Genomic DNA, 19,882 nt, shown 5'->3' on the forward strand with positions numbered 1-19,882 from the left:
TCTATCTATCTATCTATCTATCTATCTATCTATCTATCTATCTATCTATCTATCTATCTATCTATCTATCTATCTATCTGTCTGTCTGTCTGTCTGTCTGTCTGTCAAGTCTACAAACCGTCGTATAGACATGCCGACTTCACGTACTGTAGCAACGCCTTCGTGACATCAAGGAGCATCATGCGTGATATGACCCCCCATGATTAGACTGCGAAATTGGCAAAAGAACTTGCCCTTACTTTCATTTGTGCCTTCACTTAAAGAGAGATACTCACACATACATCAGGTGCAACGAGCATGATCTGGTAAAAAACAGCCGCGGGGTAATAAGAATAATACGATTTTGCTCGTGCCTACCGGTGCACTGTGCATGAAAGTAGAAATCGCAATAGTAGCTAGAAAAATAAAGTCAATCCTTTCAGATTTTTGCAAGTTCAGGTTCATCTATCATTTAAGATTATGTTAGCAAAATATTCGCGTTGCTGCTTTAGAGAACGAGCCATCCCCTCTCAATCACCGGCCGACATCGCCCGAACGGTCCCTGTGGAAAGGCTAAATGTATCCAGTAGTTACCAAAACGCGTAGTTATGAGCGATACTTAAGCTTGGTCTGGAAAGCCCCAGCACTTCATGATATTGAGGAAGGAAGCCACCGATGGGCGACCGTTGTGTGCTCTGGACCCTTTTGTGCACTCCTTGTTCGAGCCTGTCAATGGAGACCGCCGCATCATCCTTCATTGGACACTGCTATAGCGCGAGATGTCCAAGCACTGTTTTTGAAATAACAATTGCAATACAACGCTCTCTAGTCAAGGCAGAAGGCCCGCTCCTGCTACGTACATCCTAACTTGCAGCGCTGGACGGCTACTGCAAGCTGCAAAAATTCACTGTTCAGCTATTGTTGCGTTTATGTAACGCCGTTAAAAAGAAAGCTTAGCCGATGTTCTCTACCTCTGAGTGGCCAGAAACATTGACTGCAATTGATCAAATTTCGTCAGGGCGTCGGTGTTTAGTTAGTTTTCTGCTGTTGCAGCAAATGCCACGCAATAAGAGCGATTTCCTTGTGCATCATCATATGAAGTTGGCGGATGTGCACATATATACTATAGCACACCCTTGGTTTAAAATACGCTACGAAATTCCCTAAGCTCTAATGTATCGCCCAGCAGAAATGCAGACAACAAGGCTAAGATCAGAATATGCTAATAATATGTTTAAACAGACATATATTCACTGTAAACAAACCGCGATACCATCGTTTCTAAAGCGCACATGATTTAGTTAATTTTTAGGCTAGTTGATTGGTTTGTTGTTCAAGGTGCTTGCTACAGGCGGGGTTAGCTTGGAAGTCTGGGCTGGCAATTGCTCAGCTCTGAGAGTATATTTGCGATATTCAAAAACAGGTTACTACGCACCTGTAGGATGAATGTTTTATGGTCCAATATTGCATTCGAGGATTCCACGGAACACAATCGGGTTTGGTAAAAACATCATCAGTAACTGACCACTGCCAAAACAACACATTGACGCGTCGGGATCTCTACACATTTTGCCCCCCCCCCCCCCTCTTGACGTGTTTTCCTAATGGTGAACGAAAAGTTAGTCAGGAATGCAACTGTCGACTCATACTTTTTTTATTGGAGCTTACTACATTATAAAATAACGCGAAACATTTTAAGTGTAGTGGAATACAAGAAACGGTGGTGTGATTTTTAGGAATGTTTCCCTTGTTGAGAAGGCAAAAAAAAAAGCGTAAAATAGCTCCACAGGTACACTCACTGGGTCCTCCTTAGACAACCTAAGGCATATAAACATCGCGTGCCATCCTTTAAAATTCTAAACGGTAGCTATTTTTTCTAAACAAGCATACTCAACGTTTGTGTCAGCCGCAACTTTTCCAAATATTGACCGAGACCTACAGTGAGCCCGTAGGCTTACACTGGCAGTAGAAGACGATGAGCAAAACGAGAACAAGGCAATAGCGGGAGCCAACGTTTCGACAAGTAGACTTGTCTCTTTCAAGGCTTTGAAAAAGACAAGTCCACTTGTCGAAATGTTGGCTCCCGCTTTTACCTTGTTCTCGTTTTGCTCATCGTCTTGAATTTTCATCTCCCACCTTCCCCGCGTTTTCGCTCGCTTTGTAAGTAAGATGTCGTCTTGCACTCTATAAAAAAAGAGGTTTACATCGTTTGGGACGCACCTGGTCCTCAAACAATAATCGTTGTCTGTTCTTCTTGCGTTTCTTTCTCGAAAACTCTACGCTCGCTACTTTCCTGGAATGCTATGTCACGCTGATAATGCGCATGTCGTGTGTGACCTGTAGTTACCGGGCTCGCAGCATTAAAGAAAGGAAAGGCACGGAATATAGATGACAATTATTGATCCACTTCTTATTTTCCTTCACGCCACTTCGCTATCCTAGATGTTTCCATTATACGAAAGTGGAAGTGTAGAGTTTTAAATTTTGCCTCAGTTAGGAAGCATTGCAAGGTTTTTGTTGGCTATTCTATGGTGGTGCTTTTAAGGTGCGCTTGAAAACATGCCAATGAAATATTTTACCTAGAAGACAATGGATGGTGATACGTGGGTTCTCATGTTACCGTGCCTTTCAATTCATCGGATTCGTCTAGTCGTCATCCCGTTGCCTTACACATCCAGTTTCATAATGAAGCTCTAAGATAAAAAAGAAGGTTCAGGCCATTTCTGTATGTATTAACAATAAAAATATAAGGCACATAAGGAATTTAACGTGACCTCCTTTTCCATACCACATATGCTCAGTGTGCCCACATGCCCACATATGCCCACATGTGCATTCTTGTATAATTAATCTACCGATGACTGAATTATCCAACGATTGAGAAATTCAAGGCAATCACAATTCTACCACAGACTAGTGCCCAAGTATAGCTGCCTAACAATTGGTAATGCCAAAAAAAACGCAACACAAACACAACACAAACAAAAAGTATATCTAATATATGCGTGAACTGAAACATATATACTCTAGACACGTGATAACATACTCGCACGCTCTCCAAAGATGAAAACTATATCTAAGAATGGTTTTATAAAGATCACATATCTCTCAGAATATGCAAGCCTGTTCCGAGTATTCGACCCAGTACTGAAACATGACTTAACGTGAAGCATCGGACTCACGTCGGGTAAAATGGATCAACTAAGCAGAAGGGCAGCGTGTCCTCCTTTTCACTGCAGGACGCCAGCGTAGTCAATCCATGGCCAGTCGCCTTTGCTTCTGTAAAGTTTGCACTTTTATTAATGAAATCGGCTGAAATGCGCGTCTCGCGGTATCCCGACGTCTTGGACGCCCTCTTGGCCCTCGGCGTTCCATTCACTGGCTTGGTTTTCACCTGCATCGTCGACGCGGAAGCCTTATAAGGGTATTCCTGTTCGGAACTGTATCCCCGTGGACCGGAATCAGGCTGGCTGTAGCGTCCAGGATCCTCGTACGATCCTGTACTGGACTCGTAACGCATAGGCGCTCCATGTCCCTTTGGTGGGTACGTCTGGTAGGTGGAGCCAGTAGTTGGGCGGCTCGGGTGCTGCGCGGTGGAGGGATAGACGGGGACTACAGCGTTCGCGCCGTCACCACCTGTGTCGTAGGACCGCTCAGTGCCGCCTCGGGTCAGATTGTCAGGCACAGGGGGGTCGGCGATCATCTTGTTGAGGAAGCTGACGTCGCTACTGACGAGCGTGTCGAGCGAGCTAGGCACTTCTTTGAACGTGCTGAATCTGCCGTGAGCCAGGTCCGCGTGGAATTTGTCATTGGGGATGTCGAAATGGAACTCCAGGGCGGGCTTCGAAGAGCGTTCATCGCTTCTTCCACCCCCTTGTGCGGAGCCCGTGGGTTGCGACTCGAGGCGCGCCTGTGAGACGCCGAGAAAGCCGGTCCGAGGCATCTCAATGTCTCGGCGGCCGGGATAGGCGGACGCACCAGGATATTGAGGTTCGAGCCGTGGCCTTCGTTCAGATGGCGGAGGCAACCTGGAGGGGTAACTTTCGTAGTCTCGTCGGCCTTCATCAGCGTCGAAGATGGGCAGCGAACTATCGTGGCGTTCATCGCTGCTGTCGAAGACGGTCTTTCTTGGGAGATCCTGCTTGACTGCGTCTTTGGATTCTTCGTTTTGTTCGCCGGTGCTGTCGTCTACTTCCGAACTGGCATCGTTCTTTCCGGTGAATCGTGGTTCCTTGTAGGAGATTTTTTCTGGAGTGTCTATAGTAGCATCTTTGTCTTCCCGATTTTCAGAGTCTGGATTCCGATAATTGCCTGAAAGCTTCATAGGTACTGGGAGGAATTCGTAGTCAACACCCGGAACAGGGATCGACTGCAGGCTGTAGAGATCTTTGACAAACTCTGGAGCGTTGCGCTGAGCGTTAGGACTTCTATTAAGGCTGTCGTAGTCACGGTAGCGCACGCTGGGTAGAACGTCCTCGCTCTCCGAATCCGAGGAGAGAACGAAGCTGGGCGTGAAGACCACGGCCAACAGGAGTACTACACTGGCCTGCAAACGAAATTTGAATTATGACAGCTTCTGGCTGCGTTGGTTGAAAATTCAACACTCAACATGATACGCATTGCTAAAGAGTACAAATTCCCGGACTTAGCTGGATTGTTAGACTGTCTGAAACGTTTTTTTCTACTAGCCTACCTGTGACATCTTGCATGAGCATATCTTGATTAAGAAAGGAGAACGTTTATTTAATAGCCGGGCAGACAGGTTAGCTTGAGGCACATTCTCCTCGCTAGCCACTAGGCCCAAGAAGACGAGCAAGAAGAGAAGAGGGGGCCTGCATGCTTATATTAACGCGACAACGTTAAGGAGCTCGTGTCGCAGAAAAGGCGGTGTCGTCGGCGGCGTTGGCCGTGAGCACAAAATCCCGGAAGGCAATTCATAAATAAAAACAACTTGCAAGATGGGCTGGGTGGGAATCAAACCAGCGTATCCGGAGTGTGAGACGGAGACGCTACCACTCAGCCATGAGTTCGATGGTTCAAAGCGGGACAAAAGCGCCTCTAGTGAATGCGGTGTTGCCTTAGAAACGTGCCGTAGAAAGTTATACTGCGGTGTATATTGGTAATTATGAGCATGTAAATTACAGAAGTCGCAGTTAAACGAGTAGCGAAGTACGTTTCCGCTACATTTCAACATGATATACTATCCTTCAATATTTCTTCTGCGCTTGGCGCACACGCAGTGCCATCCTGCGGCAAACACAGAAGACCCCCTCCTCGCAATGTACGGCGCTGCCCCGACAGATGGCGCGCCACTCGCCTGCTTCTCCCCTTCGCCTCATTTGAGCGCATTGGGGCCGACTCAAGAGCATGCCGAGCGAATGAGTGGGTGGTGCGAACGGGGTGCGATAACGCTATCGCGTTCCACTCTTGAAGGCGAAGCTTAAGCGTCCTCCAATTTTTCATTCCATTATGACATTATGCCGCGTAGAAGTGCGTCACGTGTGGTGATGACATGAAGTGATCGTGGCGCACTAATATCGGCGGGCCTAATCAAAGTCTCGTGATTATTGCTGTGCTGCTTAGTAAACAAAGTAAGGCGCGGATTGCCTGGAAGGATTTACAAAATTGGCGTACCGAAGCCCCTGCAGAGCTGTTGTCGCATTTTCGTGTGGGCACAAATGCTATATCGAGTTGCGGTAGAGTAATTAAAGGACGCAGTGTCTTGATGCAAGATGATGGACAACAGTACGCGAAAACTGCTATTGGTGGCCGTCTGGAGCCCTGGGCTCCGTAGCTATTTCGTAACATCACATAGAAACACCATTCTAGGTATCATGCGGAATGCGATATGGTATAACGGGCAGTCTGCACCAGCTCTTTAGAAATATGGTGTCCGATTTTCAATGCGTTCCTTTACAGTAATCGACAGTTCCCTCACACGCAATCCTTTATATTCAAGTGGTTATGCTATGTTAACGCAGCTGAACGCATATTCATAAAGTAACAAGATTCAGTAGATAAAAATATGTGGTCAACACGTTCGGAAACAAATTCAGAAACATTCTACTACATCTTCTACTATCATGTCCGCTAACCGTCTGGAAAAATATCTGGGTTCGTGTTCATAAAACGCTATTAAGTCGGAACTGCCCATAAGAGCAGATGCTAGTCAATCGTAATGTTGGACATATTGTTACGGGAAGGAAAATACGTATAATATATTTACAGGTTATATACAGAAAGACGCTTCGGGCGTCACTCAGGATGGCTACCGAACCACGCGAACATCACCGAGCGTCGTCGTCTTCTCTCTCTTCATTTTCATCGCTGACAGCGCCTGGTAGCATGACCCCCGGCGGCGTAGGCGCCGTCCCGGTACTTCGTGGGTCCAAGTGATATGGCTTTTAGTCTTGTGACGTGGACGATGTCAGAGGCAGACCGCGCCATGCTGACATCGAGAGGTTCTATTTCCTATGTCACGTCGGTTACTTTGCGCAAGACACGATACGGGCCAGAATATGGTGAAAACTCACAAAGACCAACACGTCGTGATGGTATCCAGGGGAGGACCATGTCGCCAGGGCTGAAATGGGCATCGCGGTGGCGGGCGTCATAGACACGTCATGGCTTTTCCTGCGAAGCATTGAGGCGCCAGCGACTAATTTCACGCGCATATGCAGCTAGATGACAACACGAGAGTATTCTTACGTCAGGTGAAGAGTAGTGGGAATGATCGTGTCGAAAGGAAGTGCGGGGTCTCGACCGTACAAAAGAAAAAAATGGAGAGAAACCTGCAGAATTTCGCTGGACGTGTTGTTATAAAAGGGAAGGCGACGACCCAGTCCTTATGGTCAGCGGACACGTACATGGCAAGCATGTCTGTGATAGTTCTATTAAGACGCTTTCTTGGCCCGTTGGTCTGGGGGTGATACGCCGTCGTAAACTTGTGTTGTGTAGCGCAGGAGCGCAAGATGTCCTCAAGAACTTCTGACAGAAACTACCGTCCTCGGTGGGTAAGCAGTTGTCGAGAAGCGCCGCGGTGAAGTATTACATCTTCGAGGAGGAAGTCAGCCACGTCGGTTGCACAGCTGCTATGGAGAGCGCGTGTAATTGCATAATGGATGGTGTAGTCCATAGCAACTGTTATTCATTTCTTTCCACTGGCCGAGAGAGGAAAAGGGCCAAGGAGGTCATGACCGACCCTGAAGAATAGTTCTGCTGGTATTTCAATGGAGTGGAAGAGCGGCTGGTTTTGTTGCCGTGCTGACAGGATTTGCAGGAAGCAACGTAGCGGTTAACCGAACGGCAAATTCGGGGCCAGAAAAAGCAATGTTGAACACGGTCATAGGTCTGAAATTCCTAGATGACCAGCGGTGGGAATATCGTGCAACTGGGCGAGGACGGTCTGACGCATGTGCCTAGGAAGGAAGAGAAGCAGTTGAGGTCTGTCAGGGTGCACGTGGTAACGGTATAAGATACCGTCTTGGAGCACGAATTTGCGTAGAGAAAGGTTAGTTGTCGAGACTGAAGTTTCCAGCTTACGTATGATATCTCTCACGTAAGGATCACGCCGTTGCTCGTCCCCGAGGTTGCTAAATGCGGTAAGTGACAGTACGCAAGCAGACTCGTCGCTGTCGGAATGTTCTGTTGGATCGACCGGATGACGCGACAAGCATTCAGCTTCTTCATGTAGTAGGTCTGTCTTGTACACAACCCTGTAAGAGTACTCCTGGAGTCGTGTAGCCCATCGACCAAGCCGACCAGCAGGATCTTTTAGGGACGAAAGCCAGAATAAAGCGTGGTGATCGGTCACAACTGTAAACTCCCGTACATACAGGTAGGAGCGAAATTTTCCCACTGCCCAAACACGGGCGAGACATTCGCGTTCGGTGATTGAGTAGTTGAGTTCCGCTGGGGACAGAATACGGCTCGCGTACGAAATGACACGGTCGCAACCGTGCAGCGCCGATACCATGACCACTGGCGTCTGTGCGCACTTCTGTGTGAGCGGATATGTCAAAATGGCCGAGAATTGGTGGCGATGTGAGTCGCTTGGTCAGCTCGTCGAAAGCGCTAGCTTGTTCATGACCCCAAGCAAAAGGCACGTCGCTCTTTTAGAAGTTCCGTGAGAGGGCGTGCAGCAAAATTGTGTACGAATCTGTGAAAGTAGAAACAGAGGCCCACAAAGTTTCTAACGTCGTTGGCACAGGTCGGCACAGGAAAATCCTTGAGTGCACGAACTTTATCGGGATCGGGGCGAACACCAGAAAAATCTACAAGGTGTCCGAGAACAATAAGTTGCCGGCGACCGAAGTTGCATTTTGACGAGTTCAGTTGGAGACCAGCTGCTTTGCGGAAAACAGAAAGAATTGTCGAGAGGCGCTCCAGATGTGTTTCAAAAGTCGGCGAAAAGACGATTAAGTCGTCGAGGTAGCACAAGCAGATTGAACACTTAAAACCGTGGAGGAGAGCGTCCATCATACGTTCGAATGTAACTGGGGCATTGCATAACCCAAATGGCATTACTTCGAACTGATAGGGGCCGTCAGGTGTAATAAAGGCGGTCTTTTAACGGTCCGTGTCGTCAACAGCAGTCTGGCAGTACCCCGAACGCAGGTCTAGCAAAGAAAAATATTTTGCACCGTGGAAGCAGTCAAGGGCGTCATCTATCCATGGCAGGGGTACATGTCTTTCTTCGTTACCTTGTTAAGATTCCGGTAGTCTACACAGAAGCGCCAGCGGTTATCCTTAATTCTTTCTAACAAGCACGACAGGGGAAGCCCAAGGACTTGAAGAAGGTTCAGTGATATCTCGGGCAAGCATCTTGTCGACCTCCTTCTGTATGTCTTGGCGCTCAGTGGAGGATACACGATAGGTTCGTCGGTGTATCGGGTTTGCATCGCCAGTGTTTATGCGATGCTTCGGATCAGAAGCCTCAACGTCATATTATAGGGCGAGTTGAACACTACTGGCAGAACAGTCAATAAGGGCCGAATGTGCAGACAGAAAATTAGGTACCAAAGTGATTTCATGTGGGCACGGTTCCAAAACATAATACAGAACAGAAGTATGGCACCCAGCAACAGGAACACGGGTGGTACACATTCCAGTAACAATCAGAGTTGCACCGTCAGCTACGCGGACTACAGTGATCGGAGCGGGGGTGAGAACTTTGTTTAGACGAGCACGGAGGATGGAGCTCATAACTGATATGTGGCGCCGGTCAATGAGAGCTATTGCAGGTGTACCGTTCACGTCTATGTTGAGGTTGGGATCTCCAAGTAGTGTGCACAGAGGAATTTCGGGTCGAGTCATCATGGCAGGCTCACCTCTCGGAGCTGCGCCCGTTAATTTTCCGAGGAGCGGCGGGGATAGGCGGGAGAAGAAAACGACGGGGCTGGAGCGACCGGTACAGGCGTCGTGATGGCGACGGAGAGCGGCTCCGCCGCGGAGGCAATGAGGGCGGAGCAGGATCGTCTGGAACGTGCGTCGGCATGCGAGAAATGTCATCCGGACGTCGAAAAGTTGAGTACGTTGCGAGTTCCACGGAGTGCGGCAATAGAGGGAAATATGTCCGACTCGACCACAGCAGAAGCAGCTAGGCCTATCATCTGATGTGCGCCTTGCTGCCGAGTTGGTGTGACGAGGACGAGCGTACGTGCGTCGGTATGGATCAGGTGATACAGGTGGCCGGTAGTCCAGCGTCTTGACTGGGCAAAGCGACTGCAGTCCCACGTTGGCTAGTTCTTGCCGTACAACGGTTTGGATGAGGGAAAGTGTCGTTTGACAATCGGCGGAGGCACGCACTTGGGGCGAAACAGGTGAGGCAGCTCCAATCTCCCGTAGGACGATACGCACTATATTCTCTGGTGCAACAGGAACGGGTCATAGGCGGATGTCCTCGCACGTAGATGTCGAAGGCGTGTTGGGGAGGCGTGAAAACTGGTGCGCAATACGACGACTTTTCGTTTCTTCAAAGCGCCGGCATTAATTCATGACGTCCTGAACTGTGTCATTAAAAATGAGAAGGGTAAACGCGTCGTCCGTATACCCTTGAGGATGTGGGTGACCTTTCCAGCTTCCAGCATATTTTCATCGATTTTGCGGCAGAGCACTATAACAACTTGAATATATGTCAACTCAGTGCAGGTTTGAACCCGGCATGCAAGTGTTTTCTGAGCGTCACGACGGCGACCGATTGGCTTGCCAAACAAATCGGTGAGCTTTTGTTTACACGTATCCCAAGTCATGATTTCTTGCTTGTAGTTCGTAAACCAAACTTGTGCCGTTCCCGCAAGGTAAAATATTATGTTGGCTCGCATGAGTGCATGGTCCCACTTGTTGAGTCCGCTTACCCGTTCGTACATTTGCGGCCAGTGCTCGACATCAGTGTTGTCGTCGCTGGAAAATATACCCGGATCACGCGGTTGTATGAGCACAAGATGGCGGTTGGTGGTAGTCGGTTCGGGCACGGTAGGTGAAGTGCCTGAAGTACTGTCATCATGGTCTTGAATTGGCATGGCAGATGGAGCGAAGGAGCTTCCGCGGCGTAGATCCGTCTTGAGGGTTGAAGAACCCGCACTCTCCCCCAAAATGTGACGGGGAGGAAGACACGTATAATATATTTACAGGTTATATATAGGAGGACGCTTCGGATGTCATTCAAGATGGATACCGAACCACGCGATTTTGGTTTGGTTTGGTTTGGTGCCTGTAGATATAGCACAATCCACTACGAGGGATTGGCCATGAATCGGGCGGCAGAGGGTCGAAAAAGAATAAATACGCCAACATCACCGAGCGCCGTTGTCTTCTTTCTCTTCATCTTTATCACTGACAGGGCCTCGTAGCAATATTACCGAAAGGGGCCGGCCAATGGCAAGTAGCACTTGCAAACCAAAATCTTTGTGAATTCGGCCTCGTCTGCTGTGATTTATAAAGCCTGAACCTATATAAACTGCTGACGCTGCTGCTTCTCTTCACTTGCATCCATAAATGCTCATGCTACCAAATCAACACGTTCCGTTAGAAAAAGTGTTGGATGCTGCACTAAAGCATTTCCGTCACACTATTCCAAACATTACTCCAGAGATTCGTGTAATTACGCATGCTTCTCACGCACTACGAAGACAGCAGTTCACAGATAACACGAGTAAGCCAGGACTTTAAAACCAGCCACTAAACACCGAATCAGCACCGGTATGCAGAATACGTGTCTTCGCAGCACCTGCATTTAGAACAATTAACACTATCTATAATGGGCTGTGTTTGCGCAGCAGTCATGTCCACCAATTGCCCCGACGTAAAACACATCCGATTGTTCCAGAAGGATAAATATAGGAGGGCTAGCACATGATGCTGAGTAAACGCCCCCATAAATACTGAACTAGCCTGCGCTACGGAAACTATCGCCGCGTAAAGAACTTCGTAAAGCAGCTTACATGAGCTTCTGGAAATGCAGCCAAGGAGAGCAAGAAAATATATCACCTGTTGCAATACAGAAAGAGATACGCACTGCCTTTTTCGAAAGCAGACAGACCACAACGCGCACAACCGGAACCGTTGCTCACGCTGGTGAAACGCCCATTTCTTCCCTGCGGAGTTCTTATGAGTTGGAGAGTGAAAACTCGATCGAGAGTTGGAATCGAGTTTAAGTGCTGAACTGCAGACTAAAGACAGGAACATGGAAGCAAGGCCTAGACACAGCTCACCAATGTATAGTTCTGGAAGTGCGCGCCGTGGCAGTGCCTGCTTTCTCCATAGACTATACGCATGGTGCTGAGCAAGGAGAAGAAAAGAAAGGAATAGCTGGCATTTTGCAGAACTACAGACTAAATAGTGATTCCTTCATCTTGAGAAAAAGATGTGTTTTCGAGCGCAGCTCTGAATTAGGCGCCCGTTCCTGGGTTGAGCGTCGCCGTACCTCGGCATAATCGGGCGAACGCACTCGTGCCACTGATAGCGCGATGGTAGTCGTCTTCTTCCAAGCTCGCTCCAATGCCGCTCATCATACCAGCGTTCCCATACTGCCCCACGCGCCTTCGTCGTCTTCTTCCACAGCTGGCTCCGATGCTGCTCACCAAGCCACATTTCCCATACTGCCCCTCCCTGTGCGAAGGCGCTAACGGCACTGGCCCACTACCAGTCGGTGAGGGGAATTCGGTCTCAAATTCTTTATCTCAGTATATCGCGAAATCGAAATCGAAACACGTATACAGCTCAAATCCAGTTTTGCATTACGGAATACCCTAATCGCCGGACATTCTTTTTCATTGGGAGCTCAACAACCACGACAAAAAAAAAAAGGCCTGCAGAACATGTTATACAATCTTGGTGTGCTCCACGTACACTTTGATGGCCTGAAACATATATCGCATCTATGCCACAGTTTTTAATAAGAAACAATATGTCACCCTTTGGCAAACGCGGGCACTGCAACCGACGTTGTGCCCTTCTCTAATCTGAACAGCCCTCTGGCTCACTCTGACAGCTTAGAAGTACAGCTGATATGCCACGGAGATCGACAGCGAGGCGAAATCAAGTGTGCTCGATGCTCCGAATACAATCAACGTCGACTATAGTCATCGCGACCTTGAACTTAGTTCAACTTTTACTGACGATGGTTACCGTCTTTGCGAACGAGGCTGTGGAGCTTGAAGACGATCGTTTCGAACAACCGAAAGTTTGAGGCTTTTCTCCACAGTGAGCACATTTCACTTCAGGCTACGTTAGCAAGGTACAGCGCGCACACGAAACTGGAGCCAAATTGAAAAAAAAACTCCATTCAGAAGGAATGTTGCCGTGGGCCATGTGCCTTCGCTAATGCGCATGCTCACCATCATGATTGGCTGTAGCATATTCTTACGAACCAATGCAGCGTATGAACTACTTTGTTATCCATTGTGTTTTAAGGACCAGCCAACCCACAGACTAGCTTCTCGATGCCTTACTTTGTGGACAAGAAATGGGGAAGCTCTGATGTACTTTCCTCTGTCATTTCGTCGGACCTCCTGCGCCTCTGCCTGCACTATACACTGTCGGAGTATATAAAGATGACACGTGCAAAAAGAAAATACCTCCTTTAACGTTTGCAATTTTAAACACTCTATAGCTACATTGACTTCATGCATATCCAGTTTTCAGAAAGAGTTTTGATGTAAATCGACATCCTCTGCCTCAAGCATTTCCGAGATAAAGCCCGAGGCTTCAGTCCCTTTGATTCATCCCCGACCAAGATTCCGAGTGGGCATCGCGCAACGACCGATTGCAACTCATCCTTCACTACCCCAAAATCGATGTTCAAATAGATATGAGACTCTCAGACTCTCTCTTTCAGCCGCTTATTATTGCAAATACTTTAGTCAGCAGGCAAACGTCCTGACCAAGCTCGCAATGGCTCGCCCAATGGATCAAGCGCTAGTGTTCTCAGGACACGCATGTGTCGTATAGGTAACTTCCTACATTTCAATCACATTTCGTCACTGAGAGCGGCATGTAGAAAGGTGAATGGGAGAACCGTTCATTCCAGGCAATGTCACTGGTCTTATCCACTAGTCGACGCTGCGGACAGCGACGGCATGCCACATGTATGTGCGGTGAGCAGTCGCTGCCGCAGGTGATAACCGAAGAGCAGAGAACCATAAGCCGCTGAAGGGTCGAGCGTACGTATACCACACACAGAGAGACCAGACGGCAGTGGAGGGCGCACGCTCGAAATCGTAACTTAGCAGGAATGCTACTGACTGGGTGAGACGACAATGGTCCTTAAACAGGGCTTCGGGGGCTGAATTCACAAAGCTTTTCGTTCGTAAGTGTTGCTTAATTATCATTGGCTGATCGCATTCGCTACTGATATGACCCACATCACTATTGACTGGCTTGAACACTTTTAGTGCAAAAACGTTTTTGTGAATACGGACCCAGAAGCGGACCTTCCTCGAGGTACGCTAAGCTTGAATTTAAAGGGGATTTTCTACGCTTCCAAACGACCAGCGCCGCACTGAGCGCATTAGCAGTAGGGGGGCACTCACCATTGGAGACGGCAAACTGTTCCCGGACCACTCCAAAACCGCGCGTCCGGCTTTTCCCCGTCGGCTGGTCAATATACGAAATCCGCCTCGTCCCAGGAGCCAATCGCAGAGGCGGGCTCTTTTTCATTTCGGCTAACAAAAATGTGGACCATTCGCACTTCCCTTGCCACATTTCCTGGTGTTCTTTAGACCGAGCATTTGCTTTTAGTTTTCAGGCCAGCCGAGATGGCACCAATTCCTGCTAACGGGGTAAAGAAGCACGTGATCCTATTTTGTGTGTTCCGCGGAGCAGAGAGCGGAGCCGTACACCGTTGTCGCCACCTACCACCGCCGCCGCCTTCACGCGTGAATGCATGCCTTCAGGCTCTAGCAAAGCGTGACTCGTGTAACCGCCCTGGAGATGCGCGGCCCGTGGACGGCTTTGTACCAACCGAAGGCAAGAGAGGAAACGAACGGCCTTTCTTAAGGAGTTCCCGCGGAAAGCGTGCATTGCTGCGGTCGTTCCGCAAGGCTTTCGCTTGGCGCCTGTCGTCACCAGCACACAATTCCTGGGGTTGCTGTAAACTCGAATGACGTTTTCGTGAGGGCGGCTGTTCGATGGGACGAAACGTTGCGACGGGCAAGCAGAGCGACAAAAGCCGCACGCGTTGTCCATATCCTCCGATGGGGTGCACGGTGAAGGCATGAGCTCGTTGCGTGAGGAGGGTGGGGGGGTAAGTGCGTGCGATTAATGGGCAAGCTTTTACGTAGAGGATAATGCGTAAAAAGCATACCAACTCAGAAACCCAACCAGTTCGAGTCACGCGCCGTAAGGCAGGCCAAGGGTCCGCGACAAACATTGAGGCGATGCACTGAAGTGCCTTAAGCGCGAATGTGCCTCAAGCGCGAATGTGCTTCAAGCGCACTGAAGTACTAATGCACTGAAGCACGGCATTTTGGATGGTAAAGTTATACAGTGCCTTTGGCTGTTAGGAAGTACTCTTGATAACGTGCTATGCAGTTTTCATGCATACTATATTCTCGTTGTTGTGTATGTTATAGTCGGTCTGGTGAATTGTAAATAGCCCTCCACCTGCATGGCTAAATATTTCCTCGTCCTCCCTATCTGCGTCGCGAACGAAAATACCCCCGCGAGGGAGGCACTAATGTCGGTGAGGCAGCGTCATGAAAAGCCATTGCGTCGAAAAAGATATTGTTTTGATCGCGTGACATATATGCAATTACGTGACACCACGACTCTGCAAAGCAGGGTGCATGCCTACAAGAAAGGGGCTGTGATGACGGGGCGTAGGTAAAAGGCGATCGCCATTGACAATCAGCTTCTTTGTTTCTCGCCTGCTTGTACAGTGATCATCTTTAGGTATCTTTTGAAAACTCGCCCCAAAGTACTCTGCTTGGCCAAAATTTACGAAGCAATTGGTGTACTACAGCGGTTCGTAAGAACAGCTGCTGCCAATCGTGCTAGCGAATGTATTATTATCGACGGTGGCCGGTTACCTCTAAAAAAGAAAGGAAAAGAAAAGGAGTTCTCGAGAACGAAAAGGTACGTGAACGTGTCCTATTCTTATTTTAAAAAATACTCACGCCGGTTGCGTTTGTCGTAATGTTTTTGTTCTACACTAAAATTTAAATACCGAAACTCAGACCGTGATGTCATGCATTGCGGATTTTAGTATTTATACTAACGTAGTGCCCCTCGTCATCGAGCTTTTCATCCTGAAACACATATCCCTGACACAACCCTTTCTTCCTTTCCTTCCCCTTCCCTCGCTATCATCCTGCTTTCACTGTTGCAAACGTTCTTGGTCACACTCGACACTGCACGTGCTTGCCTGTTCGCTATTCGCATGAGTGAGTGAGTGAGTGAGTGAGTGAGTGAGTGAGTGAGTGAGTGAGTGAGTGAGTGAGTGAGTGAGTGAGTGAGTGAGTGAGTGAGTGAGTGAGTGAGTGAGTGAGTGAGTGAGTGAGTGAGTGAGTGAGTGAGTGAGTGAAACAACTTTATTTGGTCCACAATAGACGTGATTATAAACTCAACGTCACCTGGCTAGGCCCACTCGGGGACCGTTAGGTGAAACCTGACGGCCCTCTCGCGAGCCCTCTGGACTGTCAGGATTTGAGTGGTCTGGTCCTGGGCCCTAATGAGCTTCATCATTTCCTCTTGGGTGAAAGGGGGAGCGGCAGAGGCGCAGCCCCACAGGACATGCTTGAAGTCCGCATAACCACCACACACAGGGCAGTCCGGGCTTGGGAACCGTTCAGGGTACATTGTGTGCAGCGCCGCGGGGCTCGGGTAAGTGCTTGTTTAAAGAAGTCTGAGAGTGACTGCCTGGGCCCTGCACAGTGAGAAATGCGGCAAAGGCAGGAGTCTTCTTGATAGATAATTATGTTTGCAGATCTCGTTGCACGAGCAGAGAGGCTCGGGTCGCCCAGGAGAGGACGCGTTACCCGGCGCACGGTCAGTCAAACCTCGTGCAGCCGAGTGCGCCTCCTCGTTGGGGTTGAGCGAGGCACTCTCAATGGTTCCAAGGTGCGCAGGGAACCAGGCCAATGAATGATGTCTGAAGTCTTTAGCATTTCGGATGATACGTAGGACCTGGGGAGCCACCATTGCCATCTGAAAGGCCCTGACTGCGGCCTTGGAATCTGAATAAATCGTGTCATGTACACTGTCCGTCAATGCAAGAGCAATAGGAACCTGCTCTGCAACGCTGGAACTAGAAGTGCGGATGACCACTGAGGAGAAGACTTCTTCTTGACCGTATGAAGCAGCGTCTACGAAGCATGTTCTATCCTTGTTCAAGCGTGCACTGGTGAGCAGAGCTTTACCCCTGGCTCGTCTTCGTCCCTCGTTGTAGGTGGGATGCATATTGCGTGGCATACGGTGTATGGAAATCTTGGATCTTACGTCGTTGGGTAGCTTAACAGCGTCGGGACCGACGGCGGTGGGGTTACGTCCCAGCTTGCCAAGTTTGGCTCGGCCCGCTGGGGTAGCGGAGAGTCTGACAAACTGAGAAAACTCTTGGGCTTCAACAATTTCTTCGAACGTGTTGTGAATTCCCAAATTGAGGAGGTCTTTTGTGCGCGTTCGGACGGGAAGGCCAAGGGAAAGCTTGAGGACTCTTCTGATTAGGGCATTGATCTTCTTGCGCTCCGACACGACCCAGTTGGGCATAGCCCCTGAATAAGTGAGGTGGCATAGCACGAAGGCGTGGATAATCCGAATCAGATTGTCCTCTCTGATTCCGTGGTACCTGTTGGCAATTCTTCGGATCAGGCCGAGGGCGCTTTCGGTCTTGGAGCAAATGCGTTTGAGGGCGGCTCTATTGGCCCCATTCGACTCGATAAACATTCCTAGGACCCTGATAGTGTCTACCCGCGGTACTGGGGAGCCCTTACCGGTGAATAAAGTAATGTGGCTCTCCGTTGCTGGCTTCCAGGACCGGTGAGAACCGCCTTTGGGCCTCTTCTTGTAGAGCAAGAGCTCGGATTTAGCGGGCGAGCACCTTAGCTCGGTGGGGATAAGATACCGCTCCGCCACATCGATGGCATCTTCCAAAGCTCCCTCGAGCTGACCCTCACATCCGCTAGGGCACCAGATGGCAACGTCGTCCGCGTAGATCGTGTGGTTAATGTTCGGGATCTTGTTCAACCCCCTAGACAGGTTGATCAGGGAGATGTTGAACAGCATCGGGGAGATCGCCGTCCCCTTTGGCCCAAGCTGAATTTTGTGTCAAAAACTCGTTAATCTTGATTCTAGTGGGCCTCGAGGAAAGGAAGGAGCGCACGCAATTGTACGCCCGCTTGCCGAGGTTAAACTCTGTCAGGTTCTTGAGAATAAAGGCGTGCGATATGTTGTCAAAAGCCTTTTCCAGATCCAAGCCGAGAATTGCCTTAGTGTCGGCGGAGGTAGAGTCAATGATCTGGTGCTTGATTAGTCTCATGGCGTCCTGAGTCGAGAGCCCCGACTGAAAGCCAATCATGTTGTCTGTATAGCATTCGTTAGACTCAAAATGTTAGTGAGGCGGTTAAGCATGGCGTGCTCGGCCATCTTCCCAACACAGGACGTCAGGAAGATTGGTCTTAGATTGTCGATGTTCGGCGCCTTACCAGGCTTGGCTATGACTACTGTGTAGGCCGCTTTCCAGCTCCTGGGAATGAGGCCGCTGCACCAAATTTCAGTCATCTTGTGTGTAAGGAACTCGATTGAGGCGTCGTCGATATGCTTGAGCATTTTGTTGGTTACACCGTCGGGCCCAGGGGCAGATTTGCCTTTGAGGGATACAAGAACCCGCTTGACTTCAGCCACGGTAAAATCCTCGTCCATAGATGGCACGTCGCGCCCTTCGTACTCGGGAAACTGGGGGGCACCGGATCGTCCATGGCCGCCAGGTACTTGTCTATGAGCTGCTCCGTGGCCACCTCATCTGGAGTTGAGTCGGTGGCAGAATGGACAGCATCGCCAAAGCTCTCTTCTGATTGGACTTGGTGTTGTCATCGTGCAGTAGGTACCTGAGGAGACTCCAGCTTTACCGTTCTTGAGCTGGCCCTCCACCGAGTCGCACAGCTCGTCCCATTGCTGCTTGCATAGCACCTTGCAATGAGCCTCTATCGTCTTGTTGATTTAGGAAATTTTCTTGCGTAGTCTTCTGTTATGGCGCTGAGTCTTCCATCTCGCAAGCAGTGCCTCCTTGGCTTCCAACAGATGCGCGAGCCATCCTGTCCACCTCTAGATCTGTTGTCACCTCCTTGGTGGCTCTAGCCATATCCTCTTTTATCTCGTCGCACCAAGAGTCTAGGTCCATATCCTGGTTGAGGACGCGCTCGGAGCGGTTGACTCGGAACAAGTCCTAGTCAGTGAACGTAAAGGTCCTCGTTTTGTTACGGGCAGCCTTGATCACCGCTTCGATGATGCAATGACCGCTACCAAGGTCCATGGCTGTGTTGGTTCACTTGACGTTTTCACATGTGAAACTTCCTAGTGGGCAAAACTTATTACCCTTACGCACTTCCCCAAATGGGCCTCGAGCCATCATTTAATTATATTTTCTGTCTCCGATGGTGCTCTTTACATGGAGCTTATTGACTATATACAAAGGATGGGCCAAGAAGCGAGCGGATAAGGACCAGCTGAGGTGAAAGCTTTAAAATTGTCAAACGAGGGAACAGTGGAAAATTGCACAAACGACACTAAACATGTTAATTATAATGAGACTGACCCGCCGTAGTGGCGTAGTGGCTTTGGTGTTACACTGCTAAGCCCGAGGGGGCGGGAGCAAATCCCGGACAGAGGCAGCATGTTGATGGGGGCATAATGCAAAAACACCCGTTTACCGTAGATTGGGTGCACGTTAAAGAACCCCAGGAGGTCAAAATTAAACCGGAGTCCCCCCCTCATAATCATATTGTGGTTTTGGCACATGAAAACCCAGAATTATCTTTTTTTATTTTAAAGAGACTGACATTAAAAAAGTTTGGGGAGGGGGTTACGATATGAGAGAAAATTTCCTACGGTTTTTCAAACAATGGTATGGAGGACAGTAATAGCACGAAATAATAATAATACCACAGCTCGGCCGGCGAACTTAGTGGGAAAAAAACGTAAAAGGCGAAGAAGCAAGAAAAAAAAGCGCTAGTAGTACAGAAATAACAAAGACGTACTAAATATGACGAGTCTGGTAATGGTGATGTAAAACGAATGACTTAAACAAAAAGACGATTTTCAGGCATTTCAAATATGAAGTCGATTGCAGTCACGAATTTTGAAGAGGACCAAATTATAATTTCAGAAAGGGAACATGGTGATCGGAGAAAGTCCTGAATGGCCATGCAAACATTGTAGTTGTTTTAAACCTGTATTCACATTATTAATTTTA

General features: G+C 48.9%; 1 protein-coding gene across 3 annotated transcripts in view; it reads right to left on the reverse strand.

Moving 5' to 3' along the window:
- The window catches only part of LOC135906194 (uncharacterized), a 23,650-nt gene extending 9,362 nt beyond the window's left edge, over nt 1-14,288 (reverse strand). Inside the window, exons 1-3 of one of the 3 annotated variants that reach the window (XM_070533003.1) lie at nt 14,010-14,288; nt 6,513-6,612; nt 3,162-4,525 (exon numbers count right to left, since the gene is read on the reverse strand). In XM_070533003.1, the coding sequence (XP_070389104.1) occupies nt 3,162-4,525; nt 6,513-6,593 (1,445 nt within the window). In that variant the 5' untranslated portion in view covers nt 6,594-6,612; nt 14,010-14,288. Of the gene's footprint in view, nt 1-3,161; nt 4,526-6,512; nt 6,673-14,009 lie in introns of those variants that run through there. The other 2 variants (XM_065437454.2, XM_070533002.1) reach the window with 2 other exon arrangements.
- Between the last annotated feature and the right edge of the window lie 5,594 nt (nt 14,289-19,882).

This window comes from Dermacentor albipictus, chromosome 1 (assembly GCF_038994185.2).
Source record: "Dermacentor albipictus isolate Rhodes 1998 colony chromosome 1, USDA_Dalb.pri_finalv2, whole genome shotgun sequence".
Taxonomy (NCBI): Eukaryota; Metazoa; Arthropoda; class Arachnida; order Ixodida; family Ixodidae; genus Dermacentor; species Dermacentor albipictus.